At 44.8% G+C, this 24,577-nt stretch overlaps 3 protein-coding genes across 9 annotated transcripts; 1 reads left to right on the top strand and 2 right to left on the bottom strand.

Annotated features, from left to right (window-relative positions):
* Nucleotides 1-50: 50 nt before the first annotated feature.
* LOC129843755 (zinc finger protein ZFAT-like) lies at nucleotides 51-16,630 on the top strand. 5 transcript variants are annotated; one of them, XM_055912340.1, is made up of 17 exons: nucleotides 51-2,879; nucleotides 3,818-3,962; nucleotides 4,322-4,603; nucleotides 6,427-6,609; nucleotides 6,916-7,063; nucleotides 7,357-7,720; nucleotides 7,812-9,291; nucleotides 9,461-9,693; nucleotides 9,828-9,912; nucleotides 10,167-10,316; nucleotides 10,908-11,081; nucleotides 11,341-11,429; nucleotides 11,633-11,771; nucleotides 14,785-14,909; nucleotides 15,012-15,132; nucleotides 15,290-15,435; nucleotides 15,635-16,630. In XM_055912340.1, the coding sequence occupies exons 2-17, from the start codon at nucleotides 3,887-3,889 to the stop codon at nucleotides 15,860-15,862; spliced, it is 4,023 nt and encodes a 1,340-aa protein (XP_055768315.1). In that variant the 5' UTR covers nucleotides 51-2,879; nucleotides 3,818-3,886; the 3' UTR covers nucleotides 15,863-16,630. The 5 variants fall into 5 exon arrangements, with proteins under 5 accessions (XP_055768315.1, XP_055768314.1, XP_055768313.1 ...); XM_055912339.1 differs by having other exon boundaries at nucleotides 3,756-3,920; XM_055912338.1 differs by having other exon boundaries at nucleotides 3,756-3,962.
* On the bottom strand, nucleotides 16,631-19,173 carry LOC129843758 (putative ribosome-binding factor A, mitochondrial). Its single transcript, XM_055912355.1, has 7 exons — nucleotides 18,802-19,173; nucleotides 18,573-18,603; nucleotides 18,202-18,372; nucleotides 17,804-17,916; nucleotides 17,522-17,606; nucleotides 17,375-17,424; nucleotides 16,631-17,283 (listed from the first exon to the last, which is right to left on the bottom strand). The coding sequence occupies exons 1-7, from the start codon at nucleotides 19,044-19,046 to the stop codon at nucleotides 16,914-16,916; spliced, it is 1,065 nt and encodes a 354-aa protein (XP_055768330.1). The 5' UTR covers nucleotides 19,047-19,173; the 3' UTR covers nucleotides 16,631-16,913.
* Nucleotides 19,174-19,635: 462 nt separating this feature from the next.
* On the bottom strand, nucleotides 19,636-24,361 carry LOC129843756 (activity-dependent neuroprotective protein 2a-like). Of its 3 annotated transcripts, none has more exons than XM_055912343.1 (4): nucleotides 24,078-24,361; nucleotides 23,241-23,355; nucleotides 23,015-23,107; nucleotides 19,636-22,865 (listed from the first exon to the last, which is right to left on the bottom strand). In XM_055912343.1, exons 1-4 carry the CDS (start codon nucleotides 24,209-24,211, stop codon nucleotides 20,367-20,369), a joined length of 2,841 nt encoding a protein of 946 aa, XP_055768318.1. In that variant the 5' UTR covers nucleotides 24,212-24,361; the 3' UTR covers nucleotides 19,636-20,366. The 3 variants fall into 3 exon arrangements, with proteins under 3 accessions (XP_055768318.1, XP_055768320.1, XP_055768319.1); XM_055912345.1 differs by having other exon boundaries at nucleotides 24,083-24,166; XM_055912344.1 differs by having other exon boundaries at nucleotides 24,073-24,163.
* Between the last annotated feature and the right edge of the window lie 216 nt (nucleotides 24,362-24,577).

Genomic DNA, 24,577 nt, shown 5'->3' with positions numbered 1-24,577 from the left:
GGCTACTGTGATACTGTAGTAGAAGTTTTAGGGTTATGGTTGAAGATATTGCATTTACAGTGTGTATTGCATTTTACATTTTGTTACCATTATTTAAATATTCCACCTATGCCATTCTGTGTTTGATATTGAATCGAAACATTTGTACATGATTTTGATGTAAACCATCCCCAGTCAGCTACTGTAAGCTATTGATTGAGGTCAGTTGTAGTATCATCGTGTGAATGTACTGTGCGTCCTACTTTGAGAATTGACCTATTGCGATGGTATGAAAGGGGTAATCTTGGTAAAGAGGTGGCTTTACTCTTTCTTTGTCCACTGTCGTTGACTTCTTATTATAGCTCAGTGGTCATTTTCGAACGTACGCGAATCCACGTAGCAGGCGGAGTTCTGTTTCCATGACAATTACGTCAATATTAGTGTCGGGTAACTAAAGGTCATGCTAAAGACAAGCGCGAGTCACACAGAAGGAAACAGAATGGCGGAGGTAAACTTAACTGTTGTGCTTTAAAACGGCAAGATATTATCGTATGGTGAGGCCTCAGTGTCGTTTCGTTTTCGTGGTACTTGGTTTATTCTATGCATGGTCGCGGGAAGGACAGTCTGAGCGGAGCAAAGCCTCGCTAGTAAGCCTGAAGGAGTTTGACTTTACTCAGAAGGATAGCTCAGCTGGCTAGCATGTTTGACTTTACTCGGAAGGATAGCACAGCTGGCTAGCTGAATATGCTAATCTACTAGATTACTTTTTGACTGTTTTTTGCAAGTCAGTTAGCTAAATGACGGGCGACTAAAGCCAAGTAGAGAACTGTAGTTCGCTACCTAGTAATCCATGTTTACGTTCAATATTGTGAAGCTACTTGTCGGCCTTTCTCCAGCGTACTTCTGCCCGTGTTAGCTTGCTAGCTTTGTGCTTGATTGCACTCTGCAGAGGTTAGCAGCACTAGCGGTAGCTAGCAGTACAAGTTCGTTTCGTTCTTTTAAAAACCACATATATTAAAGTCAAGCAAGCTAGCTTCTCTATTTTCTAGGAAGCTTGTTCTAATGCTGATTGAATTGATCAAATACTATAACTAGCTTTTTTGTTACCTAATGTGTCTAACTAGCTTGTTTTTAGATTTATGATGTAGCAGGGCTCTGAAAAAATATAATAATGCAGATCAAGATTTGAAATGGAATGTTTTTCACACAACCCAGGTTCTGAGTTAGTTACACCATTATTCTGGCAGATCGTTGAAATCCAGCGTCAAGTTGTTCGCCATCTCTGCTGTTTCTAAAATGACACCGTATGAGGGAGACATAGTCAATGGAATAACAACAACACTGAATGTTGTAATATATGGATAGATAAACTTGTCAGTATTGTCTTATTTGACTTGTTCATGTTTTCTCACAGTCCTGTAGGGGGCGACCAAGGTCAAAGTTGAATTCCAATTTCCTTAGCTGCTATTATCAGTGACATACTGCATACAGTAGTATCATCTTTACAGATATGTTCAGTGTGTTGTCAAGATTGGTTGCCTGGTACTGTAAACATCCCCGACTGGAAGCTGTGATGTACATGTTCTAGCTTTCAGTAGGGTGTTTGCTGCTCCAGGCTTCCTCAGACTCCTAGACTAGTGTTGTTGTTCGTAGATTTAGGGCTGCATTCCAGATCTAGGGCTGCATTCCAGTCAAAATTAGCACCTTCTCTTCCTCCCATCACTTGGAGTAAACCCTCCAGTGATGAATGTATGGCGGAGTGGGTGAGGGAAGAGGTTGCAAGTAAAAGTGGATCGGGTCCTACCCTATTAAGGTGCCACCTTCCTCAGGTTTGCATCTTCATTTAAATAACTGAATGTTATTGTTTGTTTGTCTGTTTCACAGACAAAAAAAGTGTGTCTGACTCAAGTGAGTGCGCTTTACTTCCAGTTCTACTGCTGTGGGAATGGAAGTATCCTAGCTTCTCCGTTCTGAGTGGAGTTACTGTAAACATCCTACACTCAGCTATAGCCTGTATGGAAGGCTGGGGAGAGGGTGTTTACTTTGACTGGCTTGGACAGCTTCAATCTGCATGGATGGGATTTAATGGATCACTCATGAAGAGATGGAAACATTTATTTTTGTACAAACAGAAGAAGGCTGCAATTAATTCTCATTGGTAGTTTTTATGAGAAACCTGACCTATGTAGAAGACGCAATCAATGGATGATATTTGGATGCATTGTCACTGATCAATAATGACAATACAGTTTATTGCAAAAAATTAAACTTTGCAAATGTGTATTGATTGACTTTCTTTTATTCCTTGGAATGTTTATAATGTATATCACAGTTTATAGCATACTATTAGCCCAACATTTTTATGGACCTGGTTGAAAATGGTAGTGATTGCTGAAGAAAATGCACATTCATTCACAAATTGAAATGTTTTGCCAGTTAACACACCTGTATTCAAAATCCAAGTAGGCCACACATAATTTTAAGCTTAATCATTTCATCACATTATTTACATAAATTAGTTTTCTACTGTTATGGGAACAAATGTAATAACCATTGAGCATATATATCTTGGCGTGAGTAACCAATCATGATACTGTACACGATCCCATTCAAAATAGAAGAATAGAGTGGAAACCTTTTACAAATGTATCAACGGTAGACTATGTCTTCTGGTCATCCCAGCCACAGGGGGAGGGCATCCCAAACCAGCCTGCTTTTCTCTCCACAGGAAGACTATCCGCCATATTTGTTGTCGCAGATTCGCCAGAAACCTTCCTCAAAACAAATAAAAATACGATTTTCAATTACTTATTCAATAAGTAATGTAGATATGTACATTTATTTATGTAACTCTTAGGGTATTACGTTTTATTTTACAAACATGGCGACGTCAACTGCAGGTAAGTACTCGACTCGATTGTTTACCTATTCGTACAGTACTATCTCGGAGAAATAACATTTCTTAGCTAGGTAAAAGTAGCAAGCTAACCAACAGATGTAGTCAAATTACTCATGTGGAATTTATTCTATGCTAAAAGTGGGGCACATAATTACCGTGACCAGCCACAACATTGACAGCACATTTATTGCAGCTAAATGTCCGGCCTAGAGTTATTGGATTTAGTTTGTAAAGAAAGTATTTATCACGAAACTGTTCCTGTTTCTCCCAGCGTTTAGCTAGCTTTATTCATACTGCTGAGGAGTCAGGAGTTCAACCATCTTTGCTGTTGCAGTGGTAGCTAAACCTGTCTGGAGAGCTACAGAGTTTGCACAGAGCAAACCAATAAACTATATTGCACTGACCTCATTCCATTTCAGTATTCTCAGCTTGTAGTTGCTAGGCTGGCTTGGATCATGTAGGCCCTAGCTAGGATTGAATTCAGTATTTTGAATGAAAGGTAGGTAGCTAGATGAAAAATATACAGTCCCTGACCAAAGAATGAACCACGCAGAACTAACACTAAACACACTAGGAGACACACACGCACAATGTAAAGGCCAATTCACTGCCAGCCTATTGAAAATATCTAATTTCCATTGAAGTCATTTAGCAGACATTCTTCTCCAGAGCGACATTTTCATTCTCTTTTTCTTGGGTACTGGTCCCCCGTGGAAATCGAACCCACAATCCTGGCGTTGCAAGCACCATGCTCTACCAACTGTCAATTAAACTTTCAATGTGTAATGATCTTATTATTAGGCCGTCAACCTTTTCCACAGTCAAATTTGTACATAAACACACATTAATCTTGGCCTGCCTGGCTGTTAATTCACAGGTGGGACTTCCTCCATCTTCATGTGTAAACTGTGCAACCTGTTCTCTCCACACCGAGCACAGCTCCTCTCCCATGTGTCTGAGAAGCACCACACAGAGGGGCTCAACCCTGATGACATCATTGTGGCCCTCATGCCATTGACAGCTCCACTGGAGAAGGGTGGAGGTGAGCACCTCCTCAAAGCAACCAGGGATACCAAGGGTGGAGGTGAGCACCTCTTCAAAGCAGCCAGGGATACTAAGGGTGGAGGTGAGCACCTCTTCAAAGCAGCCAGGGATACTAATGGTGGAGGTGAGCACCTCTTCAAAGCAGCCAGGGATAATAGGGCATTGCAACAACTGACCGTATTATGGTGTTTCTTTGTTTTTCACCAAAGTTCAACGATCTGAATAATTGGCTACTGAGTTCCTCAGTAGTCCTTCAAACATTTGTAGCAGATTGTAATCCGATTTTGACAGCTCTTTTTAATCCAGGACTAGGCTTAATTTGTGTCTGGGAAACCAGCACTATAGGTCTGTCTTTGTGTAATAGAGTGATTGATGGCAGTGATCATATTTCCCCCACAGATAGCCCTGTTAAGAGAAAACGAGGACGTCCTAAGGGCTCAACCAAGAAGATTGTAGCTGATGGGCCCAATGCAGAGACCACTAGCCCCAACCAGAAAAAGCAGAAACAACAGACAGTAGAGGGCCAATCAGAATCTGGGCCAGTGGACGAGGAAGAACCAGAGGACGACAATGCCCTGGACTGCAAGAAGTGCAACCGAGTGTTCGGCAACAGACGACAGATCATGAAACACATCTGCTTGATAGACCTCAGAGAGGATGAGGATCAGGAGGAGGACAATGGTATGTGTGAAATCAACTGTTTTATGTCTGTTTAGAACAGATCGGAATAGAATAGTGCTTTATGGTCCATCTAGGGATACGTCCCAAATGGCATCCTATTCCCTATATAATTCACTACTTTTTACCAGGGCCCATACACGACATGGCCAAAGGTATGTGGACACCTGCTTGTCAGACATCTCATTCCAAAATCATGGGCATTATAATGGGGTTGGTCCCCCCTTTTGCTGGTATAACAGCCTCCACTCTTCTGGGAAGGTTTTCTACTAGATGTTGTTGGAACATTGCTGCGGGGACTTGCTTCCATTCAGCCACGAGTGAGGTTGGGCGGTTAGGCCTGGCTCGCAGTCTGCGTTCCAATTCATCCCAAAGGTGTTCGTTGGGGTGAGGTCAGCGCTTTTTTCTCTCTCTGTGTACGGGGGTATTGTCATGCTGAAACAGGAAAGGGTCTTCCCCAAACTGTTGCCACAAAGTTGGAAGCACAGAATCATCTAGAATGTCATTGTATGCTGTAGCGTTAAGCTTTCCCTTCACTGGAACTAAGGGGCCTGAACCATGAAAAACAGCCCAGACCATTATACCTCCTCCACCAAAGTTTACAGTTGGCACTATGCATTGGGGCAGGTTGTGTTCTCCTGGCATCCACCAAACCCAGATTTGTCCATCAGACTGCCAGATGGTGAAGCGTGATTCCACTGCTCCAGTCCAATGGCGGCGAGCTTTACACCACTCCAACCGACACTTGGCATTGCTCATGGGGATCTTATGCTTGTGTGCGGCTGCTCGGCCATGGAAACCCATTTCATGAAGCTCCCGACGAACAGTTCTTGTGCTGACGTTGCTTCCAGAGGCAGTTTGGAACTCGGTAGTGAGTGTTGCAACAGAGGACAGGCGATTTTTACAGGCTACGCGCTTCAGCACTCGGCGGTCCTTTTCTGTGAGCTTGTGTGGCCTACCACTTTGCGTCTGAGCCGTTGTTGCTCCTAGACGTTTCCACTTCACAATAAAAACACTTACAGTTGACCGGGGCAGCTCTAGCAGGGCAGAAACTATACAAACTGACTTGTTGGAAAGGTGGCATCCTATGACGGTGCCACCTTGAAAGTCACTGAGTTCATCAGTAAGGCAATTCTACTGCCAATGTCAATCTATGGAGATTGCATGGATGTGTGCTCGATTTTATACACGCCCTTCCCGTCAAAGTGTTCCACAGGGATGCTAGCCCATGTTGACTCCAATGCTTCCCACAGTTGTGTCAAATTGGCTGGATGTCCTTTGAGTGGTGGACCATTCTTGATACACACAGGAAACGGTTGAGTGTGAAAAACCCAGCAGCGTTGCAGTTCCTGATACAATCTGGTGCTCCTGGCACCTACTACCATACCCCGTTCAAAGGCACTTAAATCTTTTGCCTAGCCTATTCACCCTCTGAATGGCACACATACAAAATCCATGTCTCTGATTGAAATGGATTTAGCAAGTGACATAAATAAGGGATCATAGCTTTCACCTGGATTCACCTGGTCAATCGATGTCATGGAAAGAGCTATATCTATATGTTCACCATCTAAATGTCTATATCTATACAATCTAAATGTCTATATCTATACCATCTAAATGTCTATATCTATACCATCTAAATGTCTATATCTATACCATCTAAATGTCTATATCTATACCATCTAAATGTCTATATGTTCACCATCTAAATGTCTATATCTATACCATCTAAATGTCTATATCAATATGTTCACCATCTAAATGTCTATCCATATGTTCACCATCAACTAAGATGCTTAGTTTTCATGATCTCTCCCCCACAGACAAAGAGTTTGAGGCTCAACCTGGCGCAGCAGAAAGCAAAGAGGAGGATAGGGAGAGAAGCTCAAAGAGGCCACGGCCACTCCGCTCTGAGAAGGTTTCCCTTGTGAAGGAGCAGGAACCAGCAGGAGGCACCAAGAACCCCATCATCAGTGTGGTTTTGACCGCTCATGAGGCACTTCCTGGTAAGCTACAACTATATGGATGCGCCCCAAATGGCACCCTACTACCTACATGGTGTGCTACTTTTGACCAGGGCCCATAGGGAATAGGCTGTAGGGAATAGGGTGCCATTGGGGCTGCACATGGATCAACCAGAGGATCTTCAGATTTTATACAGAGAAGTACAGATTCACAGTGTTGCTGTTGGTACATTTTCAGAGTTTTATGTATGAAAAATCAGGAAAGTTTATAGTCTATGTATTCCCGATGACTTGTCTTTGTACCTAGGCTGTCTAAACGTTTATCTGTCTGTGTATTTGTTTATTTAGGTGCGACAAGGATCGTGCCGATCGAGGCCACTCCGGCTGAGCCGGTTGCTACAGCAGACACAGACCCTCAGGAGGCAGGACAGAAGAGAGGATTTCAGGAATATTCCATACAACAAGCTGCTTATGAAGTGCCATTAAAGTCAAACAGGTACAGACGTTTGGGTTGTACGCCACACAGCAGATGAAGATAAAGTACCCAGACTGTATTGTGGCATTAAGAAACATAATGATGGCTTGAGTGAACTGACTCAATGGCATAGTCTAGGCTACTATATGTAACACTTTAATGGATGTGTTAACAACAGATTTCCGCATTGTTAATGTAGATACAAACATGTTTTTGCTATAGCGCAAATAGAATTTTGGCAAGTTACTTTGTAAAAACAGCAACACATATTTGGTTGTACTGTATGTGTATTGCAACATTCCTCGTTCATACAGAATAGGCCAGACCCAGTTGAAGATCTTCACCTGCGAATACTGCAACAAGGTCTTCAAGTTCCGCCACTCCTTGCAGGCCCATCTGCGAACCCACACCAACGAGAAGCCCTTCAAGTGCCCACACTGCGACTACGCCAGCGCCATCAAAGCCAACCTCAGCGTTCACATGCGCAAGCACACGGGAGAGAAGTTCAGCTGTGAACACTGCTCCTTCCAGTGCCTCAGCAAGGGCCACCTCAAGGTGCACGTGGAGAGAGTTCACCACAAGATCAAGCAGCACTGTCTCTTCTGCAAGAAGAAGTACTCTGATGTGAAGAACCTGCTCAAACACATGAGGGAGAGCCACGACCTAGAGGACAAGAAGGTGAAGGACCGCTCTCTTTTTACAAATCTATCATGTGCCTTTATACTGTCTTTATTATGAGATGTTATTAATAACATGTATTATTATGAAGGTGAAGGACTCGTACCATGAGTACAGTCTACAGACCAGAGAAGGCAAGAGGCAGCTCCTCTACGACTGCCAGATCTGCGACCGCAAGTTCAAGAACGAGCTGGACCGTGACCGCCACATGATGGTCCACGGTAGCGAGAGGCCGTTCGGCTGCGAGCTGTGTGACCACGGCTGCACCAAGTTCCAGGCTCTCCAGGCTCACGTCCGTAAGCATCCCTTCCTCTACGTGTGTGCCGCCTGCCAGCAGAAGTTTGTCAGCTCCGTGCGGCTGAAGGCCCACCTGAAGGAGGCTCACCCAGAGTCAGAGGAGGCGGCTGGGTTCTCAGAGTCCATCAACAGCAGCTTCTGTCTGCTGGAGCCGGGGGACGACATCAAGAGAGAGATGCTGAGGCAGGATGAGATCAGAATGGCTGAGGAGCTATCTCTACTCAACGCCCAGCAGGATGAGGAGGAGGCCCTCGCTGGTGACCCTTCAGAGGAGCAGGAGGAGGCCCTCGCTGGTGACCCTTCAGAGGAGCAGGAGGAGGCCCTCGCTGGTGACCCTTCAGAGGAGCAGGAGGAGGCCCTCGCTGGTGACCCTTCAGAGGAGCAGGAGGAGGCCCTCGCTGGTGACCCTTCAGAGGAGCAGGAGGAGGCCCTCGCTGGTGACCCTTCAGAGGAGCAGGAGGAGGCCCTCGCTGGTGACCCTTCAGAGGAGCAGGAGGAGGCCCTCGCTGGTGACCCTTCAGAGGAGCAGGAGGAGGCCCTCGCTGGTGACCCTTCAGAGGAGCAGGAGGAGGCCCTCGCTGGTGACCCTTCAGAGGAGCAGGAGGAGGCCCTCACTGGTGACCCTTCAGAGGAGCAGGAGAAGGCCCTCGGTGATGATCCTTCAGAGGAGCAGGAGGAAGGGCTGGGAGAGAGGGAGGAACAGGGAGAGGGGCTGGGGGATGAGGAGGAACAGGTGGTCCCTGATCCGGGCCCTGAGGGGCAGACTGTAGAGACATGTGTGTTGAACCAACCTGTACAAGAGACTGAGACTCTACAAGACAGAACTGAGCCAATCAGTCCTGAACAAACCCAGACAGCAAGCAAAGGCACGACCCAGGAAGTAATCAGTGAGGAGAGACTTGATAAGACACTGGTGGAGGAAGACAAGCCTCATGGGGAGAATAACGTCATTGTGGCTGAACAAGATACTTTGGTAGAAAGGCCTTCAGGCAAGGAGGAGTCAGTGGGCCACCAGCAGCATCCAGAAGAAGACAAAAGTTCTTCATCAACATCACAAGGTCATGTTGAGGAGACTCTCCGGTCTTTGGTTCTGATTCAGGGGGAGGTCATAGGTCAAACAAACGCTTCAGCTGGCCCACAAGGAGAAGATGGCACAACGGAGGAGAGGAGCGCTTTCCAACAGATTCTAGATAAGTTGCAGAAAAGGCAGCTGAACATGGTTGTCTTTGACAGAATCCGAAAAGTATACGGGGACCTGGAATGTGAATACTGTGGTAAGAATATATCACACAAATATATTGACATACAAATCATTTTTCTAGCAGTATAAGTTGCATTTTTACAAGTTTGTAATTTCAGCTATTTCATCATTTCCTATGTGTTGGTAATTCATCTGTAAAGCAGCTGTTTTTTTAGCCACGTGTTTGTTTGTTCCCCGTCTAGGAAAGCTCTTCTGGTACCAAGTGCACTACAACATGCATGTGCGTACTCACACAAAAGAGCATCTACATTACTGTACCCAGTGCAGGTATTCTTCCATCACCAAGAACTGTCTGAAGCGACATCTGATCCAGAGACACAGTAACATCCTGCTCCAGTGCCCCATGGAACACTGTCAGTACTGCACACCTGACAAGTACAAGCTGCAGGCTCACCTCAAAACACACTTTGACAACGTGAGTCTGGGGCCCAAATGGAACCCTACTTTTGACCAGGGCCCATAGGGGTCACATAATCTGATCATTATTACATTGAAATGTCTGTTTGTTGACGATTGTGGACTCTTAACATCATTTAATCCAATATTAAGGAGAAGAAAAGCTTTGCTTGCCCTGTGTGTGAGGAAACGTTCACTGAAGATAAACTTAAACATCATATCAAGAACTTTCATCCAGGTAAGAGACCGGAACTAAGCCCCATCTTTGTTTGGTGTTCTATTACAACAGCAGAACGTTAATGATGTTTAAATCCAAAATATCATACCCATTTCCTGATTGGAGCCAGGAAGGTAAATAAGCCTTGTCAGAGCCAGAACGGCCCATAGGGCAGGAGCCTATCCTATTTCTGAATCTTGAGGCAGCTTTAATGTACATGTACAGCCCCTGGACAGGACACTAGCTATGTAGGTAAAATCATCTCTTACCTGCAGATACGCCGATGAACACCATCTCCGAGACGCTTGGGGTGAGGGTGCAGATGAAGGGCTTGATCGGGAAGAGAGCTTCTAAGTGTCCTTACTGTGACAGCTACTTCATGAGGAATGGCGCTGATCTGCAGCAGCACATCTGGGCTCACCAAGGTAGGACAATCAATCTCATTAGGCTGCGTACCAAATGCCATCCTATTCCCTATAATGACTTCTTCTGTTGGACTCTGTGGCGGCCCGAAGTGGTTTTCTACACCTGCTAAAAGGCAATAGCAACTACCACACTTTTTAGAGGAAAGTTTTACTTGCAACGAATGTGATGTGTGGTTGTCTTATCACTGTGATGTGTGGTTGTCTTATCACTGTGATGTGTGGTTGTCTTATCGCTGTGATGTGTGGTTGTCTTATCGCTGTGATGTGTGGTTGTCTTATCACTGTGATGTGTGGTTGTCTTATCACTGTGATGTGTGGTTGTCTTATCGCTGTGATGTGTGGTTGTCTTACCGCTGTGACGTGTGGTTGTCTTATCGCTGTGACGTGTGGTTGTCTTATCGCTGTGATGTGTGGTTGTCTTATCGATGTGATGTGTGGTTGTCTTATCGCTGTGATGTGTGGTTGTCTTACCGCTGTGATGTGTGGTTGTTCTACCTACCTTAGTTGAATGCACTGTCTGTAAATCACTCTGGATTAGAGTGTCTGCTAAATGACCGAAATGTAAAAGCCGCTGTATCTCTTCCCTGTTAGGAGTGAAGCCCTTCAAGTGTTCCCTGTGTGACTACGCCAGCCGCAGTAAGAGCAACCTGAAGGCCCACATGAGCAGACACACCACGGAGAAGACACACCTGTGTGACATGTGTGGCAAGAAGTTCAAGTCCAAGGTCACTCTGAAGAGCCACAAGCTGATGCACACAGAGGACGGTGAGAGAAAACCCACAAACACGTTGAGATCTAGTCCCAAATGGTACGCTATTCCCTATATAGTGCACTACTTTTGACCAGAGTTGCTGGTCAAAAGTAGTGCACTATATAGGGCTCTGGTCAATAGAAGTGCACTATATATGGAATAGGGTGCCATTTGGGATCTAGTGGGGGTAGTTAACATGTAAGTATTTGATCTTTGACTGTACTAACCAGCAGGTGAGTATTGTCGTCCTGTCTCTGTCCCTCCATACTGTAGGTAAGCAGTTCAAATGTACAGAGTGTGATTACAGCGCTGCACAGAGACCTCTACTGGTACGACACATGGAGCAGCACGCCTCTTTCAAGGTAATCAGGCTGTCTCTATATAAAGCTTTTATAATACAGTCACTAGCATCAATGTATCAACACCAGCCTCTAACAAGTTCAACTTCCACTGCCATGAAATACACTGGACAGATTAAGGGAGCACACAATGTTCCTTCAGGAAGAAAAAAAAACTTTCTAGTCTTCATTATTGTTGGAAGCTAATTGGAATGTGTTTTCCACAGCCCTACCGCTGTGGCCACTGTCACTACTCCTGTAACATAGCAGGACCCCTGAAGAGACATTACAGCAAGAAGCACCCCAACCAGGAGTACTGTAACGCAGGGCCTGGACCAGCCACCTCTGAGGCTGTGGAGCAGCAAGGTGAGTCGCTCAGCAGAGACACACTTAGCAGACGCTCTTATCCAGAAAGACTTAGTCAATGTATTCAACTAAGTTTAATAGGGGAAAACAAGTCTTGTTTTCTCTACCTTCTTGCCCTTTGTGCTGTTGTCTGTGCCCAATAATGTTTGTACCATGTTTTGTGTTGCTACCATGTTGTGTTGTCATGTGTTGTTGTGTTAGGTCTCTCTTTATGTTGTGTTGTCATGTGTTGTTGTGTTGGGTCTCTCTTTATGTTGTGTTGTCATGTGTTAGGTCTCTCTTTATGTTGTGTTGTCATGTGTTGCTATGTTGTTGTGTTAGGTCTCTCTTTATGTTGTGTTGTTGTGTGTTGCTATGTTGTTGTGTTATGTCTTTGTTGTGTTGTCATGTGTTAGGTCTCTCTTTATGTTGTGTTGTTGTGTGTTGCTATGTTGTTGTGTTAGGTCTCTGTTGTGTTGTTGTGTTAGGTCTCTCTTTATGTTGTGTTGTTGTGTGTTGCTATGTTGTTGTGTTAGGTCTCTATGTTGTGTTGTCATGTGTTGTTGTGTTAGGTCTCTCTTTATGTTGTGTTGCTATGTTGTTGTGTTAGGTCTCTATGTTGTGTTGTCATGTGTTGTTGTGTTAGGTCTCTCTTTATGTTGTGTTGTCATGTGTTGTTATGTTGTTGTGTTAGGTCTCTATGTTGTGTTGTCATGTGTTGTTGTGTTAGGTCTCTCTTTATGTTGTGTTGTCATGTGTTGTTATGTTGTTGTGTTAGGTCTCTATGTTGTGTTGTCATGTGTTGTTGTGTTAGGTCTCTCTTTATGTTGTGTTATGTTGTTGTGTTAGGTCTCTATGTTGTGTTGTCATGTGTTGTTGTGTTAGGTCTCTATGTTGTGTTGTCATGTGTTGTTGTGTTAGGTCTCTCTTTATGTTGTGTTGTCATGTGTTGTTATGTTGTTGTGTTAGGTCTCTATGTTGTGTTGTCATGTGTTGTTGTGTTAGGTCTCTCTTTATGTTGTGTTATGTTGTTGTGTTAGGTCTCTATGTTGTGTTGTCATGTGTTGTTGTGTTAGGTCTCTCTTTATGTTGTGTTGTTGTGTGTTGCTATGTTGTTGTGTTAGGTCTCTCTTTATGTTGTGTTGTCATGTGTTGCTATGTTGTTGTGTTAGGTCTCTCTTTATGTTGTGTTGTCATGTGTTGCTATGTTGTTGTGTTAGGTCTCTCTTTATGTTGTGTTGTCATGTGTTGCTATGTTGTGTTGTCATGTGTTGTTGTGTTAGGTCTCTCTTTATGTTGTGTTGTCATGTGTTGCTATGTTGTTGTGTTAGGTCTCTCTTTATGTTGTGTTGTTATGTTAGGTCTCTCTTTATGTTGTGTTGTCTCTCTTGTCGTGGTGTGTTTTGTTCTATATTTACATATATATATATTTTTTTTTTAAATCCCAGCCGCCGTCCCCGCAGGAGGCATTTTGCCTTTTGGTAGGCCGTCATTGTAAATAAGAATTTGTTCTTAACTGACTTGCCTAGTTAAATAAAGGTTACATTTTAAAAAATCAGTCATGTCAGTTCCAGTAGACCCATCTCCAAAATAAAACCTGGAATCAGTCTTTACTCAGTAAAACAAACAGAGGACCTGGAATCGGTCTTGACGCAGTAAAACAGAGGACCTGGAATCGGTCTTGACTCTCAGTAAAACAGAGGACCTGGAATCGGTCTTGACTCTCAGTAAAACAGAGGACCTGGAATCGGTCTTGACTCTCAGTAAAACAGAGGACCTGGAATCAGTCTTGACTCTCAGTAAAACAGAGGACCTGGAATCAGTCTTGACTCTCAGTAAAACAGAGGACCTGGAATCGGTCTTGACTCTCAGTAAAACAGAGGACCTGGAATCGGTCTTGACTCTCTGTAAAACAGAGGACCTGGAATCGGTCTTGACTCTCTGTAAAACAGAGGACCTGGAATCGGTCTTGACTCTCTGTAAAACAGAGGACCTGGAATCGGTCTTGACTCTCTGTAAAACAGAGGACCTGGAATCGGTCTTGACTCAGTAAAAACAGAGGAGAAACCTGCACACTGTTTCTGTTCCCTATGAAAATGTTCTTATTAAATTACTAATACAAGTGCTTTGGTACATGTCTCTCTCCAACCAGGTAGTGTCCTGTGTGAGACTATGTCCTGTATCTCTAGGTAGAGTGAAGAGTCCCATGTGAGACTGTCCTGTATCTCTAGGTGGAGTGAAGTGTCCTGTGTGAGACTGTCCTGTATCTCTAGGTAGAGTGAAGTGTCCCGTGTGAGACTGTCCTGTATCTCTAGGTAGAGTGAAGTGTCCTGTGTGAGACTGTCCCGTATCTCTAGGTGGAGTGAAGTGTCCCGTGTGTGACTGTCCTGTATCTCTAGGTGGAGTGAAGTGTCCTGTATCTCTAGGTGGAGTGAAGTGTCCCGTGTGTGACTATGTCCTGTATCTCTAGGTGGAGTGAAGTGTCCCGTGTGTGACTATGTCCTGTATCTCTAGGTGGAGTGAAGTGTCCCGTGTGTGACTGTCCTGTATCTCTAGGTGGAGTGAAGTGTCCCGTGTGTGACTATGTCCTATATCTCTAGGTGGAGTGAAGTGTCCCGTGTGTGACTGTCCTGTATCTCTAGGTGGAGTGAAGTGTCCCGTGTGTGACTGTCCTGTATCTCTAGGTGGAGTGAAGTGTCCCGTGTGTGACTATGTCCTATATCTCTAGGTGGAGTGAAGTGTCCCGTGTGTGACTGTCCTGTATCTCTAGGTGGAGTGAAGTGTCCCGTGTGTGACTATGTCCTGTATCTCTAGGTGGAGTGAAGTGTCCCATGTGTGACTATGTCCTGTATCTCTAGGTGGAGTGAAGTGTCCCGTGTGTGACTATGTCCTGTATCTCTAGGTGGAGTGAAGTGTCCCGTGTGTGACTATGTCCTGTATCTCTAGGTGGAGTGAAGTGTCCCGTGTGTGACTATGTCCTGTATCTCTAGGTGGAGTGAAGTGTCCCGTGTGTGACTATGTCCTGTATCTCTAGGTGGAGTGAAGTGTCCCGTGTGTGACTATGTGTACGGTACCAAGTGGGAGATGAACAGACACCTGAAGAACAAGCATGGCCTCAAAGTGATTCAGAGTGACGTGCTTGGTCTCAACCAATGGGAGGTAAGGTTTCATACAGTCACGGCATGGTGATATATATATATGGTCAATATTAAGATGTTTTTCTATGTCTAGACCCCGTGTTAAGTGTGTGTTTGTTCTGAGGTGGTGGAGCAGTCGGTGGAGGAGCCCCTTACCCAGTACCTTCACATCACTGAGACAGAGGACCCTCAGGGGACCGAAGCTGCCGTGTCGGCCCTCCAGGACCTCAGGTTCACAGAGAACGGTTAGGACAAGTAGTCAGCACTTAAGTTAGCCTGGTCCCAGATCTGTTTGTACTCTTGCCATTGCTCCTTGTCAAGCCACATACAACAGAGTGACAAAGAGTTGATGTATCTTTGGTTTCCCTCACTGTGTTTAATGTATTGGAATGCTCTGCTTAGGGGTGGTGTCGACCACCACAGAAGGGCTGGATCCCACAGCGGTTAACATCCTGCAGCAGATCATTGAGCTGGGGGCAGAGTCTAATGATGCCACAGCAGCCTCCATGGTAGCCATGGTCCCTGGCAGAGTGACTGTGGTGGAGCAGGTAAGAGCAGTGTCAAACGTAGTGCACTATAAAGGGAATGGGGTGCCAATAGTGCACTACTTTTGACCAGGGCCCTCTGGTCAAACGTAGTGCACTATAAAAGGGAATATGGTGCTTGGGCCCTTGTCAATAGGGAATATGTTGCCATTTAGGACATGCCTCTTCAACACATTCCAATCCTCTTTCCACCATCTTCCAGGTGACTGAGGAGGAGGAGCAGGGGAGCCACACTGTGATGATCCAGGACCCCTTCCAGCAGACAGCCTCCATGGGGCTGGGTGAGGAGCACCATCTGGTGGTGTCGTCTGATGATGTGGAGGGCATGGAGACGGTCACCGTGTACACTCAGGGAGAGGACGCCTCCCAGTTCATTGTCTATGTCCAAGAGGCTGTGCAGACCGAGGAACATACTGTGGAATCTATCTGAGCAGGACAGAGCGTTGGTGCAGGCATGGAGGAGCAGTCAACAGTTTCATCCCGGGTCATTCAGTAGGTGGAAGACGGGGAGATGTTACCTGAACTTGTCCAATTAGAACATAGATTTGTATTGTACCGTTGCTAGACATTTTTCTACAGTGTGCCCTATTGAACTCCACCCTGGCTTGCTCTATGAAACCCACAACCAATCTCCAATGGCTTTGATTGGAATAACATAGTGGCTTGAAATGTATCATTTCATCGCGTATGCCTTTTCTCTGTGATTTAGCATTTCCTTATGTTAATTCAACTTAATACATCAAAGGCTTTTCTTAGAAAACAAGATTGGAATGTACTTTTTATACAAGTGTATAAGTAATTTAGTAAGGGAATAAAATGTGGATAATTCAAATATTCATGGCGGGATTCAATCTGTAACGCTGTCGACAATGAGCCTTTGAAAGGCTATGTTACCGCGTTCACAGAGATCCCATTCAAGGCAAACGCTGCAGAGGTCATGTTAATCGGAAATGACCTTTTAAAATGACAAGAGCCTTTTCAGATTGCATCTCAGCCTTACTTAGCTTACAACATAGTTGCAGTTTTGGCATGATGTGCCTTTAATGTTTACAACGGATCATTTACAGGACTGGATTCTTTATAGGACTAGATTGTTGATCATGCTTTTCTATACACCCCCCCCATCCTGTTGACTAATATTTCTACACCTATTGGAATGGTAGTCAATGAACAATTAAATGGATCATGACAAACTCAATACCTTGAAAGTGTTTATTGACATGAACAATTCACCCATGTCTGATCTCTGGTGTAAAACAACCAAAACACACATGTAAGAAGAGTGGATCTCCAGCACACTGGTCATGTTGCCTTCCAATGCTCCTCGGAAGTGAGAAATACAAGGTTCAGACGGAGAAACAACCACTTGAACAACTCTCCCAAGTTGGACTTCCAAATAGGAAAGTCTGTGATGGAGATGATAACCGGGATTACAAGTTGTGATGTTTCGTCACTGACCTTTCACCTTTTCAACTAAGCATCTAGGACTTCCTGCTCTCCTCAGCCATGAGTTCTCTGACCTGGTCATCTTCCTGGCTGAATGCCCGGCCGTCCTCCTCCCTCTCCTGACCCTGGCTGCGTCTGGACAGAAGGTACTCCTTAGGGGTGATGTCATCGTCAACGGGCCGTTTAGACTTCTTCTTCTTCTCCATTATCTTCTGCTTCCTGTACTCTGCCAGCACCTCCAGCTGCTGCAGCGTGAGCTCTGGTGCCAGGGTGTTTGAGGTAGTGTCTTTGACCCTCAGTTTGTAGTCCAGGATCTGTTTGTTGAGAGCGTCGTGGTCAACCCCGAACAGCACAGGTTTTTTAGACGTGGTGGGCTGTGCTGATTCCACTACATGTTGTCGTTCTCTGTAAGAAATTAGATGTATTAAGTCAACTTCAAAAACTCACTTGACTGTATTTACTATTTGAGCCCCAGTCATCATTAAGACTTTCTCACCCCAGTCCATCTTCAGGACCAAAGTCAGCCATCTTGAGTAGGTTTTCAACCTAACAGTACAGTCCACAAGCACAAAGTTCATCAGCACAGTCTTTCATGAAATGTTGAATATTGTTTGTGTTTTAATGAATATGAAATGCCAATTACCTCAGACATGGCTGCGTACTGTTTATCCTTTATGAAAACCAAAGGAGGGACACCACCGAGGGTTTGATGAGCCATAATGAGGTACCTGTTAACAACAGAACAGCCCAGGGGTTCTCTCTAACATCATCCTGAAACAACCTAGCCTGAGTGTCAGTCTCTCTGTGTGCTGTCATGTTTTGTCTTGACATGGACCGTTGGCAAGAACACATAGATCTGGAACCAGGCTAGAAACAATCATCACAGAAAGAGAAGAGTACTGATATTTTCTGAGCGAGTGCTTACCTTATACGAGGGCTGCTCTTGTCCAGTGCTTGCTGAATCTGGTCATCCCTCTCTGACACACCACTGGTTTTCCAATAGACCCGGCAACTAGAGAAGTCTGCAGGCAGTGACACCTGATGTGACACACACGCAATATTATAACAACTCAAACAGAAGGACTTTGCATTTTGGCGCAGTGCTGAGAGGGATAGGATGGAACTGTACACAATACTAGCACCAATTTTATGAAGCTACCTTGCATTACCAAAATGTCATTGAATATTTCAGACCAAGCTGAAGTACTTCCTAGCCTGGTCCCAGATCGGCAACTGCTCAATGCTGTCATTGTCCAGCCAAACATGACAGGGAGTTGGCATGATTGCACAAACACACCGGCACCCAGGCTAGGTTATTCCTACCCTTGAGATGTCCACACTGTAGTTGTAGACCTCATAGTTGACTTCAGGGGAGCTCAGTAGATCAGTGATGGCCTTGTACAGGATGGAGTTGAGGATTCTGGTGCGCATGTTGTCCTCTTGGCTTCGTTTCTTAGGTGGCTTCAGAGCACTGAGCTGACTGGACGGTGGCCCCTGTCAGAATTACACAAAGGTTAAAGTGTGAAACCGGATACAGCAAGCCTGAGTGCCAGTCTGTTTCTACTGTCTTGACAACTCCTTATGGAATTGGTATGCCAATGACAACAGAACAGGCGTTGCACAAACAGATCAGGGAACAGGCTGAGAATAAGCACAAATACAATCTAAATCATGACATGAGACAGTGTACCAACCTGGGGCGGTGTTTCATACCAGAGCTTCTTCCTGTTGAAGACATGCAATGAAGAAAACGTTACTCAAGTCATAGCAGAAGAGGAGCCTGGTACCTGATCCGTTTGTGCTCATGCCAACAACTGTCATTGTCAAGCCAAACATGTTTGGCGTGACAAGGATAGCTAGGCTAGCAAGACATGATGAATCAAATCAGAAAACTCAGGGCTTGCTACCATAACGTTCTCTTACTTTGTTTTGTTGACAAACTTCCTCAACAGGTTTTTACCAGCACACTTGGAGGAAGTGTGAAAATCTCTTCTGTCAGGACAAACTGATGAGACGGAACGGTGCTCGAAGTTCAAATGATGGACTCGACGCTGAGGATCAAGTTCGACACTGCCGCTGGTCCGTTTCTTCATAGCCATACAACTGCTCGCGTAATGCTGAAGAACTAGACATTGTTTTATTCTTGAGTATGTATTAATTCCAAACATAATCAATATGTTACTCAAACCTTTAAAAAGCTAGTGATTTCTTCTGTCGCACACCAGCTACCTAGCTAGCATGTATATAAACATCACCCTGCGCAACTAGTAATGTCTGTCTGAAGAACGGGTTAAGGCAGAAGCAATCGTTGTCAAAGCTACTTCTTTTTTGATATTGTGGCAAACAAATGATATAGGTGCAAGCCGCCACCTACTGTATTGGCTGTGTATCTGCCTACTGTTCTGTAGTATGTATTCATTACACTTTGTGAAACAATTGCCCTACCAACTAACCCTGCACCCATTAAAACCTCACCACTACTTTAGCCCGATCTAAACCTACTCCAGACCAGCAGCCTGGGAGAACGGGACACTATCGTTAAAAATATCTTGTAACTCTTCTGAAGTAAAATGCCTGTACACCCAATGTCAGCTAGGAATTATCGATTGTGGATTTACACCACAGATAAGGTTAGAGAATATTAATTCAAATTGTTAATACAATTTGTATAAATCTACTAGTAGCCTTGTTGGGTGTATTTCAAGGCAGGACATACTATATTTTAATCCACATGCCAAACCCAATAAAGAAACAAACTAACATTTTACAAATATGGTAATTTATGGGCAAAACAAAAACACAGATCAACGAGGTCATCTCTAGAAAAGAAAAACACACATCCTTTAATTTAGCCCACCATGGAAACAATGGTTCATTTGAGCATGAAAACTTCTATAGGAGAACCGAGGCACTTGTACTATGCATCTTGAATGTCACTTTATTATATACTACAGTATATTATGCTAATAAACTGCTTTAGTTTTGAGCCAAATAGTGCGTGTTTACAAGCTGCCCAGGCTGTGAAGTTATACTGTACAAATAGTTATCAATGACATGAGGTTCCAAATAAATATTGTATGTGTTCACAAGTTCTTGGGTATATTAACAAATTGTATAAAATATCTACACACATTTCAATTCTACTAAACACTCTTTACAATTGTACAAAACAAATTGGTCCACACTGTCATTTTTGTCAAAATGGGTACATGTATAAACTCAAGTGTTAATTGACAAATACTAGTTACTTTTTTTTCTTCTCATGACTCTTTCTCATCTTTAAATGTTGTCTAGATGACATTGTTTTCTTTAAAATTCCCTTTTTATAATAAGAAAATAATGACAAGGTCTATCACCATTTCTTTCTATACATCCAAAATATATCTTCTAGATAAACACAGCTTGCAATTTGGTTAATATATTTCTTTTTTGCACACTGGCTCACTTTGAAGGCATTCTGTCTGCAGAATGACTGTGCATACAGGAAGTTAGACATCTACTTTCCCTGGCTCAGCTTTCTCTTCAGGTTCAATCTCTGGAACAACAAGGTCGTGCTTCAGCTTGCTCAGCTCAGTCCAGTTAAACCCCATCAGAACCTTAGTCTTCTTCTGTCGGAGCGCTTTCATACACCGGCTGCGCTTCGCTCCAAACAGAGACGCCACATCAGTCCTCTGGAACCACAGGCGGCCTGCCAGGGCCTCCATCTCTTTCCTAGACAGGTAGGGCCTCTGGTGGAAGTATCTGGTGAGGAACTCCTTTCTATCCTGGAAGGGAAGCATCTCCATTCCTGTGGGATCCAGCACCAGGGACACAGTAGGGTCGAATGTAAAAGCACCAGGTTTGGATTTGTGCCCCACCTGCTCCTTGGTGGCCCCCCCTGTCGCTTCCCTAGACCTACTCTGTCTGCTCTGATCCAGGGCAGCGGCCGGCACGCCACCGTTGATTGTCTGGGCATTTGGATCAGGGTTGATCAATCTCTCTGCATCCTTGGCTGCCTTGGGGGCACACCTGCAGCGCTGGACGTGTATGGAGATGGTTTTGGAAGTGGACTTGTCTGTGTACACCCCCAGGCAGTATACACACTTGAAGGCTGGGGCCTTTAGTATGGCATGTATAGTGGGTACAATGTGGTGCTTTGTCTTCAGATGGAGCTCGTAATCCTCCCCGTTCTGAGGCTTCTCTGGACAGAAGGGACAACCGTCTTTTGCTAGATTTTGATATGCTGACTTGATGGACTCTCGTCTCAGCTTCAGATAGATCCGGTCTTTAGTCGACGTGACCAGAACCACGTTCAGCTCCTTGTCTGCCAGCAGGTCTTTAGGGACAGTTGCGCTCATGTCAAAAAAGGGAAACAAAAGGCCCCCCTGGGGATTGATGCCCAGACGATATTTCTCTTTGAGGACATCACAGTTGGATTTGTCTGAGAGCTTGTGTTCCTTACCCATGTGTTCCATGACTTGCTGGATGGAATAGAACACCAGTGGGCAGAGCAAACACTGCAGACCATGCAACAAATGCTGAAAAATACCCTTCTCCGACAATAACGTTTTACATCTTGTGCATTTCACTGTGTTATTCTCCATCTTCTTCAGAAATTGTGTCTGCACAGCCAACTCTTTGGGTTTCTCAGTGCCGTTGTCACCTTGTGTCTGGTTCATCACGGCTGTGCTAGGCGTTTGATTGGACACCGTACCGTTTCCCATGACGATAATAGTCGACGGCTTGTTCTGCTGTTGTAGAGTGGTCATGTTCTGCGTCACAAGCACACCTTTATTGACAATTTGGGTGACCCCAGCAGACTGGACTGGCATGGCAACCTGAACAGTTTCCAGTGTGTAGGTTGGCATGCCGTTTACCTTGTTGCCAGTAGGGACCAGACGGACAGACTGGGAGGACATGACGGCTCCCCTGGGACCAGACTGGGTCAACATAAGGGGCTGGGAACCACCACCCATCTTGTTTTGGACATTGATTTGGACACCAGGTGGAAGTAGGACCTGTCGGGGCTGTTGTTGTTGTTGTGGAACTCTAATTGTTATTGGTACCGGTTTGGTGGCATTCTGCTGGGTGTTGGACAGCATCATTCTGATGGGACCAGCTTTGACGAGTGTGGAGGTGGGCAAGGCAGCACGGTTCTGAAGAGAAGTCACAGCCTGCTGAGTGAGTATTAAGCCGTTTCCTCTTGGGCCCTGTGTTGGGAGGAACACGTGCCTCTGGTCTGGACCACACACAAGGGCCGTTGTGTTACTTGGAGCGGCCAGAAGCATAGTACCGGTGGAAGGGTTTTTTGATATGGACCTTCCGTTGGGTTGTTGTTGGTTACTGTTCTTGGAGACCAGAGAGACTACCTTTTGGACAGCCCTGGGAGCCAGGTTCGGAAGCTTCTGCTGCGGGCCGTTCCTTATGCTAGTTTTGAGGTTTGTGTTGACGTGTTCGACGATGAAGGGCCTGATGTGCGCGTGCAGTTCCTTGTGTTTGTCTGAGCTCAGAATGTGGTAGAGCAGGTGCTCTGACGTCTCCGCCGGCATGTTACACACCCTGCAGAAGAACGTGGACAATTTGACCCCGCCCGCTGTCTGTTCCGCTTCGTTCCGGTGACCATAGTAACGTTTCAACAACGATCCGTAGTGGTTCACCAGGACGTGTTTTCTCATGACATAGAACAGCGAGTCGTGGAACCCACAGCCTCGACACGAGTACTTGTCTCCTACGTCAGTGGTGGAGACTGAGTGGATGGTAGTATGGGACGTGGTGGAGGTTAAAGTACATGGGGCACTGGTGGTTTTGGCTGAGCCCCCGTGGAACAGCTTGATGTGTTGATTGGTGACGTCAGGCTGGCTGATGAAGGAGCAGTTGGGGCAGGAGGACAGGGCGCTGATGTCCTCCTCCTCCTCGTGACAGCGCTGGACGTGTCCTCTGAAGGTGTACCATGACCGGGTAGAGAACCAGCACAGGGCACAGCATAGCATCTCCCTGCGATATGGCCACTGAGGGATTTAAATAATAATGATGAAGTGAGCATGTGATTTAAATATTAATGTTACATTTAAACTATAAAGTTAAGACATATTACTGTATTGCAACAGCTATTATGACAGAATAATAAATGACTTGTCCTCCACAATGATGAGCGTACCCTTTTTCTCCTTTTGCCATGGTAACCGTCCGTTAAATCCTCCCAGTCTGTGTTCTCAAAACAGTCGTCTCCTGCATCAAAGCATTTAAGATCCTGGAAAACAAATTATACCAAGAGAGGATTAATGCAAAATGAATCTATCAATATTCTATTAAGAGTAGCCACAGTGAACAAAGTCCCACTAATATCTGTGCTTGAACATTTGTAGTGTAAAAACAGAACTTACATCCAACAACTTTTTGCAGTTGTCAAGTCCAATGTCACATAGAATATCTTTGACTCTCTTCCTTGATTGTCTGATTTTGTCCAATTTCTCCACAGGTAGTTGGTACATCTTTCCCCTGCACGAGCAAAACACAGCAGTAAATAAAAGGTTCATTTCACAAGCCAGAGGTAGGCCTAGAAACAAAAACAAGACATTTTAAATCAGTTGTTTTTGAATAAACTGTAAACAATAACCACTTCAGTGTCAGTGATACAACGTAGCATTTAGTGGAGGTGTCTCTGGACTAGTAGGCCAAGCAAGCGGTTGCCCCTGAATCCCATAGTTATATATAAAATGATAACAACTTTGTCATTAGTCATTGTTGGCGGAAATGGTACTTTCCTCGATTTTCGTTACTGGCTACATGAACGCAATGACAGCCAAAATGATCAGGCAAGTAATAAAACTTATAATTTGGTCACATCGTCTGCTGCGAAAAACTGCAGTTAAGACAAGTTACATAATTCTGTGAATGGCACACTGACAGTTGAATGTTACTGGCTAGCAAATAACTAGGAAGAATGAGCAGAGAAATACTAAATCACTGATAGTCAGGATGCATAATAATACTGCATCTACGCAAGCCAGCTAAAACAGTTGTTAGCTAGCTGGATGACTGATGCTAGCATCGCATTTTGCCTAATTTGCATGCACACAGACAGGTCACTGAGGTAACTTCAGCGCTCATACACATTTGGCGGCAGGATTTAAATATTTGGTGAATTGCAGCAACGTTTTGGACACAATGTTAATCATGCAGATATATACTGAAGATACATTTGGGAAAGTGTACCTTACACGACCTGGCAGTCGAAGAGAAAGCTCTCGACAGAGTGCGTGCTCGTGAGTCTGTTTTCACCAATCCGAGTGGAGAAGAGCTTAGGCGCGCGCACTACACGGCTATGAAATATATACCATGAAATACTCGGCATGCACTTATCAAATCGTTTTCTTCGCCTATAATACCAATAATGGCAGAATTTCCTCTATTTTTAGTCAACCATTTCTTTTGTTTGTTCTGTTGAAGAGCATCATCCAACTATTGATAGGAAACATGGCGCACAGGAAGTGAGGAAGTGACGTTTGCTCATTAACATATTGCATGGTCATGACCCTCCAATCAAATGAGTGTGTCTCTAATTCTTACCCTGGACCATTTTGAGCACAGTAGAACAATTGAGTTGACCTTGATCACCACTGGGGACCACACCTGTTGCCACCAGGTGTATCACACCCATCAATTCGTATCATACCTGTTGCAGCTTGAGGCCCCCTGTGAAATCACACCTATGGGGAAT

This window comes from Salvelinus fontinalis, unplaced genomic scaffold, assembly GCF_029448725.1.
Source record: "Salvelinus fontinalis isolate EN_2023a unplaced genomic scaffold, ASM2944872v1 scaffold_0158, whole genome shotgun sequence".
Taxonomy (NCBI): domain Eukaryota; kingdom Metazoa; phylum Chordata; class Actinopteri; order Salmoniformes; family Salmonidae; genus Salvelinus; species Salvelinus fontinalis.
The sequence above is the reverse complement of the archived record's forward strand: the minus strand, read 5'-3'. Positions and strand labels throughout refer to the sequence as shown.

Coding starts and splice junctions, on each gene's coding strand:
- LOC129843755 (XM_055912338.1), top strand. Junction 3,963..4,321: donor CAGGGATACCAAGGGTGGAG/GTGAGCACCTCT, acceptor TTTCCCCCACAG/ATAGCCCTGTTAAGAGAAAA. Junction 11,772..14,784: donor TGAGGCTGTGGAGCAGCAAG/GTGAGTCGCTCA, acceptor CTGTATCTCTAG/GTGGAGTGAAGTGTCCCGTG.
- LOC129843758 (XM_055912355.1), bottom strand. CDS start 19,046: ATGTTTGGAATTAATACATACTCAAGAATAAAACAATGTCTAGTTCTT. Junction 18,604..18,801: donor AAGTTTGTCAACAAAACAAA/GTAAGAGAACGT, acceptor TGTCTTCAACAG/GAAGAAGCTCTGGTATGAAA. Junction 17,607..17,803: donor AAGAGCAGCCCTCGTATAAG/GTAAGCACTCGC, acceptor TGTTGTTAACAG/GTACCTCATTATGGCTCATC.
- LOC129843756 (XM_055912343.1), bottom strand. CDS start 24,211: ATGCCGAGTATTTCATGGTATATATTTCATAGCCGTGTAGTGCGCGCG. Junction 23,356..24,077: donor CTCTTCGACTGCCAGGTCGT/GTAAGGTACACT, acceptor TTGCTCGTGCAG/GGGAAAGATGTACCAACTAC. Junction 23,108..23,240: donor ACTGCAAAAAGTTGTTGGAT/GTAAGTTCTGTT, acceptor TTTGTTTTCCAG/GATCTTAAATGCTTTGATGC.